The following is a 15,255-nucleotide window of genomic DNA, read 5'->3' as shown; positions in this document are numbered from 1 at the left end:
TAAACCTTCTTTAGTCAATAAAGAAAATAGTTATATAGTCAAAATGTCCTAGTCACTATGGTCTTTATCATGAGTGAAAGTGTTGGGTGATTAAATTAAAATGTTTGGAGGGGTATGATTTTTTAAAATCAGAATATATAATGGACTATATTAGAATACCAGGCTAATTGAATATATTATACAGTACTATAGAAGAAAGCAAAAATATAGTGGATTGCTTTTTTTTTTTTTTAATAATGGTGCTGGGGATTTAACCCAGGGCCTTGTGCATGTGAGGCAAGCACTCTATCAGCTAAGCTATATCCCCAGCCCCTAGTGCATTGCTTTTTTGGGGGGAGTGAGGGAGACCGGGATTTAAACTCAGGTGTGCTCAACCACTGAGCCACATCCCCAGCCCTAATTTGTATTTAGATACAGGGTCTCACTGAGTTGCTTAGTGCCTCGGTGGTGCTGAGGTTGGCTTTGAACTCTTCATCTTCCTGCCTCCACCTCCCAAGCCACTGGGATTACAGGTGTGTACCACTATGCCCGTCTAGTGCATTGCTTTTATACTGCATTTTGTGTACTTTTAAACTCCCCTGCTTCCCCCCCCCACACACACACACACACTCCTGGTACTGGGGATTGAGCCCAGGGGCTGTTGAGCTATATGCCCAAAACGGTTTTTTAAAAATTAATTAATTTACTAGTTCTAATCGGTTACACTTGACAGTAGAAAGCTCTTCGATTCATTGTATACAAATGGAGCAGAATTTTTCACTTCTCTGGTTGTGCATGAAGTAAAGTCACACCCAAAGCATTTTAAAATATAATTTTTTGAGATAGTTAAGTTGCCTGGGCAGGCCTTGAATTTGAAATCCTGCATTATTCAGGGTTACAGGAATGTACCAATCCACTGACAACTTTTAAACTTTTTAAATTGTCAGTAGTTATATAGACATTAAAAAGTATGTAAACTTAGGGGATAGCTACATTTTACATTTATGTATCTTATTTCATATTCTTTTTTTTTTTAAATAAAGACTCTTTTTTTTAAGAGAGTGAGAGAGAGAGAATATTTAATATTTAATTTTTAGTTTTTGGCGGACACAACATCTTTGTTTGTATGTGGTACTGAGGACCGAACCCGGGCAGCACACATGCCAGGCGAGCGCGCTACCACTTGAACCACGTCCCGGGCCTATTTCATATTCTTTTACAAATGGAATAGGACTTCTAAAATTGATAAAGTAAATTGTGTTTGAGCTAGTAAAATTGAAGTCCAGATCAAATGTAAGAATAAATTGTGTTTGTGTATTTTTGGTGTATTTTACCAACAGCTAAATCCTAAAGATAAAAATCTTCAAAAGGTTTATGCTTCTGTCCTGGCAATTCTGTTTCTAAGAATTTAGCCTAGGTAATATAGTAGAAGCTGCTTAATCAACTCCACACTTACTAATGCTTTCATTATTTTGCAAATATCCTGAGTAATACAGCTGGTTACCCACTCTGCGGTGTGGTCCCACATTCTGCTCCCACCAGTTGTGTGGACCTTGTCCATGCCCTGCAGCCACATCGTAGTTGAACAAGTTTAGTTCATTACTTACCAGGGAGGACAGTATACCATGGGAAACAGCAGCATGTCTAAGTATGAAGAAAAGAAATTTTTAAAAAGTTTGGGGAATTCTAAGGAAGCAGGGCTTTGTTTTGTATTGGACACTGTTAGGATATAGGATGATTCTATGTTTAAGTGTCTTAATAAATTTTATTAAAAGAGGTTGGGCTGGAGTAGAGGAAAGCTTAAAATTCTAACTGGTAAAGAAACAGCCGTCACTCATATTAGCCAGGAGAGGGGGGTGTTTGGCATTTTGTAGGGTGCAGGGTGACCTTATTTTTTTTTGTCCGGGCTTAGACAAAGTTTAGAAGTGTTTTGTCTCAATTTACCTTTGTATCTGAGTGAACCTGTCTGATAGTGATGTTTTGTCACATTGTTCATGTCCAATAGGAGAGTAACACGGCCTCCCATGCCAGCTTTGAATAATACTAAGGCCTACAGCTGGATGTCTGAGCAGTTTCCAGATGTCAGGGACTGCTTTTTTGCCTTCTCAGACTCATTAAGTATCACTTGAAATCTGTTTATACCTATAGTACTTCCAGTAATTTATATAGTTTCATTAAATAGTATATAGAACACTGGAATTATTATAAAAAGAAAAGAATTATCGACAAAAACCAGGTTGAATGTTTTAGAGATTTATTAAGGCAAAATGCTAAAAGTGTGGGGCTGAGGTTTTGGCTCAGTGTTAAGGTGTTTACCCAGCATGTGTGAAGCACTAGGTTCGATTTTCAGCACTACATATAAATAAATGAATAAAATAAAGCCTACCAACAGCTAGAAATACATGTTAAAAAATGCTAAAAGTGTTTTTTAAATGGCTGTTGAATTAGGGATGGGCAGGCAAAATGGCCTTTCAGAATATATTGTTAACCAGACGGATCCTACATGTCGATTACTTTACATACTATCTTTTTTTTTTTTTTTTAAGAGAGAGAATTTTTTTAATATTTATTGTTTAGTTTTCGGGGGACACATAATCTTTGTATGTGGTGCTGAGGATCGAACCCGTGCCGCACGCATGCCAGGCGAGCGCGCTACCGCTTGAGCCACATCCCCAGCCCCAGACATACTATCTTCTGAGTCTTGCTTCACCTTAGAGAAACTCACATTGTAACAAGTGAAATTTATTCACTTCCCAAAATTTAATTCAATCCAAAATACAGTACAAAAAGAAAGGCATCTGAGACCAATCAAAACAAAATCTTTATTCTCCTTAGATTATTTTTTTTCTTCTTCAGGATAAAAAGCAGGTAAATAATTGGGATATTAAAGAAACTTAAATTTTAAATTGCAAGTGATATATTATGAGTGTGATTTATATAGTAAAGATGATATGGGGGCTGGGGTTGTGGCTCAGTGGTAGAGGACTTACCTCGCACATGTGAGGCACTGGGTTCAATCCTCAACACCACATAAAAATAAATAAAAAGATATTGTGTCCATCTACAATTAAAAAAAAGAAAAGTTAAAAAAAAAAAGATGATATGGAACTCTTGTTCCTAAAGAGCCTTAAAGACATCCTTGGCCTTTAACATACACATGAATTGATCCACTTTATATGTTTTAAATTTTAAATGTTTGTATGGTTCCTTGCTTAAAGCAATATTTTAAATTAACCTACAACCAATCCTCATTGTGTCAAGTCAGAGGCTTTTACTATACAAAGAAATTTATGTAGCAATTTAGGTGCAAAATTTTCATTGGAATTTGATAATTGTTAAAGATAAAGACAATATGGTATTTTCAAAAGATAGAATAGTATATAGTTATTAAGTCGTTTTTAGATATTTATTATAAGAAAAATGCTCACATAATCTGAAATATGAAGAGTGGGCTATAAAACCATGTAAAATTATGACTGCAGCTTTAAGAATGGGCATATAAATATTTAATATGCAAAGTATACATATATAATTAAAAGGAAATGAATCAAGGAATTGATAGAAGTTTCCCCAGATGCTAGAATTTCAGAGGGTTTTCAATTGTATCTTCTGTGCTTTCCTGATAGTCTGTAAGTATGTATTATTTTTCAAAAACCAGGGGGAAATGTTCTTTAAGAGCCCCAATGTTTGTGGTTTTTAGAAATGTACTTGTGTTACTATGAGTCTGACTCTTTGCTCAGTGTGTTTCATCCATTTCTGAAGCTTAGTGTGAAAGAACTATTAAGGTTCCCAGTGTTCTTTAATGTTCCAAAGAAGAAGAGCAAAAAGTACTGGCATGATTTCTTTAGTGTGGGGCTCCTTTGGGTTTAATTGACAGGCTAGTGTTTCAAACTTCTAAGGTCTAATATGGATAACACCCATGAATTAGGCCTTTTTTGCCTGCCCTCACCTGACCAGGCAGAATTAATCACCCCTTCTCTGTGCCTATGTTAATACTCTTATTTTAGTGCTTTCCATTTTTGTTAAAAAACAAAAACCAAAAAAAGAATGCACATATGTATCTTCCCCCCACCCCAGCCATACTACATTGCATGTTCCCTGAAAGGAAGAAGGGAATGACCTATCTTTGTATTCTTAGTACAAAACACAGACCTTTGCTTCTCAGTAATTGGCCAAATGTCTTGAGCAAATACACAATAGTACCTCCTCCAATGTGCAGATTTCTTGAAGGAGCATATAAGGAATTTGTCTTAACATATCAGTTATAATTTAGAAGAGCAGAGGTTTTCAGTGCTAAACCACAGCACAGTGAAGAGTATCAGTGAAAGGAAAACAGCCTATCAACAGCAGACTTTGAGTTTCTTCTGAGGATTGTGGATTGTTTTCACAACAGAACTACATGTGGTGAGCATATAAATTGATGTAGCTATTTTGGAAAGGCACTTGAGCAATATCTGTCAAATATAAAATGCATGTCACCTTTGCAGTTTTAGGAATTTAGCCTCTAAATACACTTTTCATAAATAGTCATGGGCAATACTCATTAGAGGCTATTGTTTGTAATATGTTTCTGAGTAGGAGATTGTAATGTTACACAGAATATTAGCAAATGAGATTATATCTGTGATGGGGGTGACAACAATGACGACCCTGGCTTTTCTTTATTAAAATACATATTATAGCCAGTTGTGGTGGTGTGCACCTATAGTCCCAGCTACGAGAGGCTGAGGCAGGAGGATCACTTGAGCCCGAGTTCAAAACTAGCCTTGACAACATAGCAAGATTCTATCTCTAACAAGAACAGAAATAAAAATAAGCATCATATGCCAGGCAGTGTGCCATTCATTTGACATGTTTTATCTAGTAATTCTTATTACAACCATATGGAAGAAACGGTCACCTGTTTTACAAATGAGGAAACTGACCCCACAGAGATTAAATAACTTGCACAACAGCTAGTAAAGGGCAGACCTGATATTCAGTCTAGCACTTTTAATCGCTAAAATGCATGTTGTCCACTCTACTGATGGAGAAGAATATATTAAGTGAAAAGCAGTTTAGGATGGGGAGGGAGGAAAGCAGTTCAGTATTGAATGTATAGTATACTATCTTATGTTTTTAATTTTTAAAAAAGTGATAGCACACACTGGAAGTAAACACAACAGAAGCTTTTTACAAGAAGAGATAAATGACCTTTTACCAATATATGTATTTTTTTCTTTTGTGTTTTGATAGCAGGTATGTATTACTTATGTAAAATTTTAACTAAAGTAAGTGGAGGTAACATTTCAAAAAATTCTAGTATTTAATGAAGACTAAGCTGAAATCAACCAATAAGTGCTTTGTTCATTCCTACTTACATAACTTTATGTTGGGTTCTCCTTGTTCTAATGACCTACCTTCAGCTCTCAATCCAAGATAACAGTTAACTTCCAAATTCACTTCTGCAGTTCATAGCTTATCTTATCCTACTTTGAGTGTTTGATTGACATAGCACAAGTATAAATTTTTATTCTTTTAAATTACTTTCATTTTCCTCAAAGAGTTTGAGACTACTTACAGTAAGATATAGTTATAGATGAACATGATAAAACTGTAAATATTGAGATTACAATTATGTAGTCTTAGCAGAGTTCTACATTTAACTTTTAAGTTTCCTGAAATTGCAAAAAGTAAAGGATTTTGATTTTTGTGTGTGTGTTTGTATGCATGTATACTACTAGGGTTGAGGCCCGGGGGCATTTAACCACTGAGCTGTATCCTCAGTCCTTTTTTATATTTTGTTTAGAGACAGGGTCTTGCTTAGTTGTTTAGGGCCTTGCTAAGTTTGCTGAGGCTAGCTTTGAACTTGTGATCTTCCTGCTTCAGCCTCCCACATTGCTGGGATTACAGGCGTTTGCCAGCACACCCAGCAGGATTATGAATTATTATTATTTGATAAGAGGACACACACTTTTTTGTCTGAAGAAACAGTTTTTTCTGATTCTAAATTTTTAGAAAAATTTGTTTCTTGGACCCTTTTATACAATTTATACTTTTTTAGTTGTTTTGTGATTTTGTTTTTTTTCTCCCCAACTAAATTATAAGCTTCCTTAGGACAAACTCCTTTTCCATACTATTTTTGTTCCATCTCTGCCTAGAAAACATGCACTTATTATTATGGCTGAAAGGAACAGTTGCAGCACAGCCACATTTCATGGATTATGTTACCACTACTTTTCAAAGACTTGATCTTTGATACCACTTTCATCTTCCTCAGCAGGGAATCTTCTCTGATAGTCTTCCAAAAAAATCATAATTTATTTCTTTGCATGTAGCTTTTACTGAGTTCTGTCTTACAACCCATAATTTCTAGCCAAGTACACAGTGTGAAAAATTGGAAATTTGTTTGAGCTCTTGTTTTGTGAAAGTCACATCTTTTTAAATATGACCTATACCTTTTCTTTTCTCTTAGGCCAAGTTATCAAGGCATGGGACATTGGGGTGGCTACCATGAAGAAAGGAGAGATCTGCCATTTGCTTTGCAAACCAGAATATGCGTATGGCTCAGCAGGCAGCCTCCCTAAAATTCCCTCGAATGCTACTCTTTTTTTTGAGGCAAGTATATCTCTGAGCCTTGTCAACATCTGTTCTGCTATAGGGTTGCCTTTGAAGCAGCAGTCAATGAATGGAACAAGGAGCTGAGCTTGCTATTGAGAATCAGATCCAACTTATTTATTTTGGAGCCTGGCTTCTTGAATTATTTCCCACAAACTATAGGGATGTGTGCCAGTGCTTTCTTAGAAACGTGTCTCTGGCACAGAAAGGGCATATCCAAATAAACAAAAGACACTAGACTTAAAAATAAAGGTTCTGGACAGAAGTGTAAGTCTGACATACTTAGAAGTACAAGGATGAAAGTGGTGGAGATAAATGTTGAAATATCCCTATACCAAGTTTTAAGTTATTTTCACATCATAAAGTTTTATAAATGTCATAGATCTCTCTTTATTAGAAGCAGTAGGTTGTGATATGCTGTTTTTCCTATTTTGAATTAACTATACATGTTTGTAAAAACCTAATATTAAGAACTGTCCTAACTGGGTGATATATACTTTCAGTCAGTTGTAGGCCAGATTCCTAGGATTTATTCTTATATTTTGAAAATGGAACTTCATAACTTTGGGGTAGAAAAGTGGTGGCCTCAGAGTCAGACATCAAGTTCTGTGCCAGCACCTTGTCACTCTGGCTTTTTGCCCACAAGGCAGTTTTCCTAGTATTTCCTGTCTGTCTTTGCACTGCAGCCCCACAGGATATAGTCCTAGACATTATCATTACACAAAGTTCTTTCCAAGTATTGAAAAGTACAGTGTGTTTTTTTCCCCTATTTTTCCAATAACAAAGTTTTTTAAAAGTTTTATTTGTAAAATGAAAGAAAAATCAGTTGCCTTTACATATGTTAAATTGGCTTTGTTTGATCCTTTCTCAGCTAAATCTTTTTTCCTTTCTAGATTGAGCTCCTGGATTTCAAAGGAGAGGATTTATTTGAAGATGCAGGCATTATCAGGAGAATCAAACGGAAAGGAGAGGGGTATTCAAACCCAAATGAAGGAGCAACTGTAGAAAGTAAGTATAAAACTTGGGTTCTATTTAGTGGATGAAATGGAAATTGTTTTAAAAACTCTGTTTATAGAAATAAACATTGAATATACCTCAAGAATAGTTTTAGATTCAACATTTATTTAAATGACTTCATTAACGTGTGCATGCCAGGCACCCTGCCAGTCTCTACAAACTCCAAAATGAATAAAAGGCAATTCCATCCATTAAGGAATTCTCAGTCAGGACTCTTTGGGGGTCCCAACAACTATATTAATAGTCTCACATATTTATTAATTTGTGTCTCACAATAACCTTATGAGATAAGATTTATTATCCCCAGGCGAAAAAAGTGAGTTCAGAGATGTATAAAAATTGCCCAAGCTTACAAAGTTACTAAACAGAACACTGGATTGTAATCCCTTTTAGGACTCTCAAACCCATCTCCCTATGATAACTGATTATTCTTCTTTCCTCCCAGAACACATTGTATATACCACCCTGTATAGGACATCTTTCTATCTTTCTTTCTTTCAATATTTCAATATTTATTTTTTAATTTTAGGTGGACACAATATCATTATTTTATTTTTATGTGGTGCTGAGGATGGAACCCAGTGCCCTGCGCATGCCAGGCGAGTGCACTTGAGCCACATCCCCAGCCCAGGACATATCACTTTATATTACAATGAGTATTTGCCTGTTTCCCCAAGTATTTAGTGAGCATTTGAAAACGAGCATCTTTCTTTATCTTTTTATTTTCAGCATTTGCTTCACACATTTGGTATTTAGTAAAACTTTCTACATGTATAAGTGTTTAAAACATACCATTATTGATTTGAATCCTTCAAAAGGGAAACACAAAGAAATACTTGCATTAAGAAAAACTCAAGGCTGGGGTTGTGGGTCAGTGGTAGTGTGCTTGCCTAGCATTTGTGGGGCACTGGGTTCGATTCTTAGCACCACATACAAATAAATAAAATAAAGGTCCACCAACAACTAAAAATAAATAAATAAATAAATATTTAAAAAGAAAGAAAAAGAAAAATTCAAAAGCCTAAAGGTCCACCAACAACTAAAAATAAATAAATAAATATTAAAAAAAGAAAGAAAAAGAAAAATTCAAAAGCCAGGTGCAGTGGTATGCACCTGTAGTCCTGACTACTTGGCAATCTGAGACAGGAGAGTTTCTGGAGTCTGAAAGTTCAAGACCAACCTGAGCAACATAGCTCATTGTGCTCTATATGTGTACTTTGAATTGAAATGGGTTCTGTCATGTATAACAAATTAGAATAAATAAATAACATTTTAAAAAATGAAAAAGAAAAAACCCAAATCACTAAATAACATGAACTATTATTTTAAAAGGTTTATTTAAAATAAAGAGTTACCAAGTGTATTGGCAATCTCAACAACTTGGGAGGCTGAGGCAAGAGGATCATAAATTCAAGGCACTGAAGTCTGGATAACTTAGCTAGACCCTGTCTCAAAATTTTTTTAAAAAGGCAGGAGCTGGGCACAGTCACACACGTTGGGATTACAGCCTGTAATCCCAATGGTTTGGGAGGCAGAGGCTGGCTTTGAATTTGCAATCCACCTGCTCTAAGCAACATAGTGAGACCCTGTCTCTAAATACATTTTAAAAAAAGAGCTGGGGATGTGGCTCAGTGGTTGAGTGCCCTGGGTTCAATCCCTATTATTTAAAACAGTTAACCAAAATAGTTGATGTTCTTGTTTTTTTAAAACATTTTTAGTTGTTATGGACCTTTATTTTATTTATTTGTATGTGGTGCTGAGAATTGAACCCAATGCGTCACACATGCTAGGCAAGTGCACTATCACTGAGCCACAACTCCAGCCCCGATGTTCTTATTTTTAATAGTGTAGATACTACTTTGGAACTGTATTTCATTTCCAAAGTCTATGTTACATCAAATTTAGTTCTCTTTTTATTGAAATGAGTTGTAAATATTCAACGAAATATATGTAGTTGAAGTGTTTAGAACATTGTCATTTGTGGTAAGTTTTACACTAAATGAAGAGGTCATCAGATGTATGTCAGAGAAAGAACCCAGGCCAGAAATCAGGAGGTAGGGTTCCAGGTGTAGCTAGACCTCACTTCTGGTCTTTTGACTCCTTTTTAGACATTGAAGTAGGGGTTGGACCTCTGGTTTCTAAGGTTCTACCAGTCCTAAAAATCTGTGATAGAATTCTAAAGGTTTATGAAAGCTATGGGAATGATCAAAAATTGTCTTCACTATTTTAATAGACACTTAAATTTATTTATATCATTTGTTTAATTTTTTATTATAAAAAGTTTCAAATGCATATACAACAGCTTTTTTCCTATGATACAGAAACTCCTCAGATTAAAAACACATTATGAGTTGTTGAACTCATAATGTGGTTTTTTTTTTTTTTTTTTTTTAAAGAGAGAGAGAGAGAGGGGAGAGAGAGAGAGAGAATTTTTAATATTTATTTTTTTTAGTTCTCGACGGACACAACATCTTTGTTGGTATGTGGTGCTGAGGATCGAACCCGGGCCGCACGCATGCCAGGCGAGCGCGCTACCGCTTGAGCCACATCCCCAGCCCATCATAATGTGTTTTTAAACTGTAGATTTTTGTCAGACAATTATAGACAAGATCACAAAACTGCCACTATAGAGATGACTTTGGAATAGTCGAAATTAGATCTTGTTTTTGGTAATACTTTCAATGGGAGTCATATTTAACTGTTTTGAAATAATTTTAGACTTACAGAAAAGTTGCAAAACTCTTACAAAAAGTTCCCTTATGTGCTTCACCCAGCTTCCCTTAATGTTAAGATCTTACCTAACCACAGGACATTTATCAAAATCAGGAAATTAACGTTGATAACAATACTGTTAACTGTCTACAGATCTTACTTGAATCTAACCAATTACCACAATAATGTCCCTTTCTGATCTAGGATCAAATTCAGGATCTAGTAGTATATTTAGTTGTCATGTCCCTATAATTCCCCTCCAGTGTGATAGGTCTTCAGGCTTTGTTTTTCATGACTCTGGCACTTTTGAAGATGACTGGCCTTTGTGTAGAATATCTTTCAGTTTAGTTTCCTCTGATGTTGAGGTTATGCATTTTTGAAAAATATCATAGGAGTGATGTTGTGCCCTTGTGGGTTCATCATTATCAAGAGGTACATGGTTTTGATGTCTCATTACTACTGATAACTTAGATCTCTTGTTTAAGGTGGAGTCTGCCTTGTTTCTCTTCTATTAAAGTTACTATTTTGCACTTTGTAATTACTAAGTATTTCATTAAGAAAAATGCTGACACTGTGCAAGTTGGTTCACATCACACCTTCATATGCTTATTATCATTAATGATTAGCATTATCATATGCTCATCCATTAATGATTAATGATTTTTGGATAAAATAATGATTACTGTGGTATTTGACTAATGGCAATTTTTCTATTTCCATTGTTCTTTCCAAATTTATTAACTGAAATTCTGTCAGGAAAAGCAGCCTTTTCTCCCATATGTATATATTGTTTATATCATTATGTATCTGTGGGTATTTATTTTCTTCTCTTAGTCATTTTTCATTACTATTCTTATTTTCTTGCTCAGATTATTCCAGATTTGGCCATTGAAAACTTCTTTAAGTTGGCTTTTTTATTTTTTCAACATATCCCATTGGGTTTTTTGTTTTGTTTTATTTGGGGGCATTTTTTTTTTTTGTTTTTGCACTTCCCTATTTTCTGATGCTCTAGGCTCATCTTAAAATTTCTTTGCTCCAGGCCTAGAATCAGCCTTGCCTCCAAAGACCACTTTTATTAGAGAGAGGTATTTAGAAACCAAGATCTGGGTTTTAGGTGTGCTTGCACTGTAGGACTGCTTCTAGAATGTCTTAGCAGACAGAGGCAGGAAATGTGTGTGTGTGTGTGTGTGTGTGTGTGTGTGTGTGTGTGTGTGTATGTGTGTGTGCTCTATGTATTTCTTTTTTAATCTTCATATGTATTAAGAATCATGAGTAAACTGGGCATGGTGGCATATGCCTGTTATCACAGTAGCTTCAGAGTCTGAAGCAGGTGGATTGTGAGTTCAAAGCTAGACTCAGCAATTTAGTGAGGCCCTAAGCAAATCAGCACGACCCTGTCTCTATAAATAAAATATAAAGAGGGCTGGGAATGTGGTTCAGTGATTAAGTGCCCCTGGGTTCAATCCCTGGTACCAAAAACAATTAAAAGAACTCTGAGGGTCTGGGGATGTGGCTCAAGCGGTAACACGCTTGCGTGGCATGTGCGGGGCGCTGGGTTCGATCCTCAGCACCATATAAAATAAAATAAAGATATTGTGTCCACCAAAAACTGAAAAATAAATATTAAAAAATTCTCTCTCTCTTTTCTCTCTCTCTTAAAAAAAAAAAAAAAAAGAACTCTTGAGTACATGCTGACAGTTTCAGTTCACTGCCACAGATTTGTTCTCCCTTTGCTCATTTGAAACTTTTTTCTTATCTGTGCTACCCTAGAATGTTTATGAAGTAGTCTTAGCATTACTAACCCATGGCCCCATGAAAAATACATTTCCTAAGCAGGAAATAATTATCTAGGGTTTTAATTTTTTTATATTTGTTTTTTAGTTGTAGTTGGACACAATACCTTTATTTCACTTGTTAATTTTTATGTGGTGCTGAGGATCCATCGAACCCAGGGTCTCACACATGTGAAGCGAGCATTCTACTGCTGAGCCACAACCCCAGACCTTATCTAGGGTTTTTAATTTAGGAAAATTTTTTCTTTCTCACTCCCTTTAGTGTAGTTTTTATTCATTTGTAGTACAGTTTGGTTCCCATATTTCTTTTGCAGAGACGAGCAGATGCATGTTTGTTTTTTTTCATATATCCCCTTATTTTTTCCATAAAGTATAGTATAGAATACTATGGATAGAACTTTTTTTTAAGAGTATTTGAAGAATTTTTTATGAATAATCCTATTATTTTTTCCTGTTTCCAAATATTTTAAGAGTAAAGGCAATGACTAATCTTTTGTTTCTCATCTTATTAGAAGGTACTTCCCTGGGAAATTTGAGTAAATCGTTTTTTACTTTCTGCCTGGTGTTTTTGTTTATTTTTCTTCTCTCTCTCTCTCTCTCTCTCTCTCTCTCTCTCTCTCTCTCTCTCTCTCTCGTTGTTGTTCTGAGGATTAACCCCAGGGATGCTTTTACCCTGAGCTACATCCCCCAATTTTTTTTTTTTTTTTAATTTTTATTTTGAGACAGGGCCTTGCTAATTTTCTGAGGTTGACCTTGAACTTGTGGTCCTCCTGCCTCAGCTGCTGGAGTCCTTGGGATTACAGGCATGCACTACTATGCCTGGCCTGCCTGCCTTTTTAAAGTACATTAGCCACGTAAGGGCGAAAACAGAGATTGCCTTAAATGTGGTCTCTGTTTCAAACCAGGATTACCTTGTTCCTTTTGAAGTCTTCTCAGTTCTTACTGGTTTGCCTTTTCTTTATAGCATCACCCAAACTTTGAGTTTCAAACTCAGTTATAAATCCTAGAACTAAAGCTATCTCTACAGTGAAAGAATAGACCATTACCTTATGTTGTTATGTAAGAGTTATTAAGTTTCTGTAATTTTGCATAAAGATCCAATAAAGTAGTTCTGCATAGGGGACACACACAATTTGAAGTCATGGACTTGAGTTTTGAGTGTTGGGAGTATTACTTGATATTTTTAGGACTTTAGATAAATTACTTAGCCACCTTAGGTATCCAGGTTTATCAGCTAGAAAATGGGAATAATTGTTTACTCCTACAGTTTATTGTGATAGTTATGAAGAAAGGTAATCTAGCATATGATGGATACTTAATTTCTTTTTTCCAATCTTATATATACCCTTTATATAATTTGTTTTGTTTCCTTCAAATGAATTTATGGAGGGCTAGGGCTATAGCTTAGTGGCAGAGCACTTGCCTGGCATGTGTGAAGCACTGGGTTCAATCTTCAGCACCACATAAACAAATAGAATAAAAGGCATTCTATCCAATTACAACTACAAAAAAAAATGACTTATGGAAAGAAACCCTTGATTTCCCTTATTTCTTACATCTAGTCCATTAGCAAATCCTTTAGGCTATGCCAGGGTTGACCTAGAACTCATGGTTAATTTGTCTCTAGTAACAGTAAATCAATTTTATATCTTTTTAATAGTTATCAGATATGTATCATTTCTGTAGAATTTTTTCTTTTGAAGAGTAATGTGGACCAAATCAAAAGGTTTTTACTGACGGGCTGGAGAGTGGCACTCAGTGGAAGCAGAGTGGCACTCAGTGGAAGACTGCTTGCCTAGCATTTGTGAGGCACAGGGTTCAATCCTTAGCACCATGTAAAAATAAACAAATAGAGGCATTCTGTCCATCCACAACTAAAAAAAAAAAAAAATTTTTTTTTAAATAAATAACATGACCTGGTTCCACTTTGAGGATGGGATTCCAGGTTCATTTTTTTTTAAGTCTTTCTGAATTGTAATCTTTTGCTTCCTTTTCATAATTTGTCTCTACGTGGAAGAGAGAGCTTATGTTAGTTTGACAAGATTTATTTTTTCTCAAAGAATTTTTTGTTTTTACTCTATGTCAGGATCCTAATGTTAGCAAACCAATTTTTGGTTCTATTCCACTGTGCTTTTTCTTGTGTCAGTTAAGATGACTGTCTTGTAATTTTTCCATTAAAAAAAAAAGGTACCCTAATTGATATGATTAAGAAGACTGATACTTTAGTCATTTATTTTAGTTAAATTGACAATAGTGGTTATATCGCCACTTTTAAGCTTTGCTTTCCTAGAAAATCCGGTGTAGGAGTTGGGATTGTGGCTCAACGGTAGAGCGCTCACCTAGCACGGGCGGGACCCGGGTTCTGTCCTCAGCACCACATAAAAATAAAGGCATTGTGTTGTGTCCATCTACACCTAAAAAAAAATAAATATTTTTTTAAAAATCCAGTGTAACTGACAAGGCTCTAAATATTTCCAGTTCCTCTTCCCTCAACTCCTAGTCTCTCACATCTTCTGATATTTCAATTTCAGTGGTTGGAGCAGGCTCATCAAAAGGCTGGCCTAGTGTCGGGTCTCTTGCCTCAGTACTTTCAGTCATATTTGAATGCAGAAAATGCACAATCGGCAGTATTTCCAAATGAGAACATTTTGACAAAGTGATCTGTAGGTTCAAGTTGTTAGAATGCCCCCTTTAGCCACTGATATGATAAGTGGGTGGGTTGGGGAGAGACTTTCAAAAAAGAAGAAAAAAGTCAATAACGGTACTGGAAAATAGCAGAATATAAAAAGTGGGCCAGAAATTATGAAGAAGTTTTGGAATATGTAAAGCAGATGAAATTGGACTGGTGGAAACTAGATACAGCAAATTCAACCCAAAACAGGTGTAGAGAAGACCTCTGCAGAGGTACATACTGTTCTTCTCAACAGGCTAGGGCAGAACTCCAAGCTCACAATCAGTTGGTGCTAGGAAGCCAGAACAGGCTATGGGGCAATCATCAGGATTGTTATAAAACAATATGGAACAGCTGGGCTAGTAACCTCTTCTGTAGTAGTTCCTAGCTTTGGCTGAATTTAGAATTCTCTGGTGGTCCTTTAAAAATCCCGATGCTCGTGCCTTAGACCAATTAAATGAAAATCCCAAAGAATGGAACAATTAT

At 35.7% G+C, this 15,255-nt stretch overlaps 1 protein-coding gene across 4 annotated transcripts in view; it reads left to right on the top strand.

Moving 5' to 3' along the window:
- Positions 1-15,255, top strand: part of FKBP5 (FKBP prolyl isomerase 5) — a 230,794-nt gene that overhangs the window by 184,518 nt on the left and 31,021 nt on the right. For all 4 annotated transcript variants that reach the window (XM_081294391.1, XM_081294393.1, XM_081294392.1 and 1 more), the window contains 2 exons: positions 6,434-6,576; positions 7,470-7,584. In XM_081294391.1, the coding sequence (XP_081150517.1) occupies positions 6,434-6,576; positions 7,470-7,584 (258 nt within the window). The remainder of the gene's footprint in view (positions 1-6,433; positions 6,577-7,469; positions 7,585-15,255) is intronic.

Source organism: Spermophilus citellus (assembly GCF_964194105.1).
Source record: "Spermophilus citellus genome assembly, chromosome: 5".
Lineage (NCBI taxonomy): Eukaryota > Metazoa > Chordata > Mammalia > Rodentia > Sciuridae > Spermophilus > Spermophilus citellus.
This window is presented reverse-complemented; position numbering and strand designations above follow the sequence as displayed.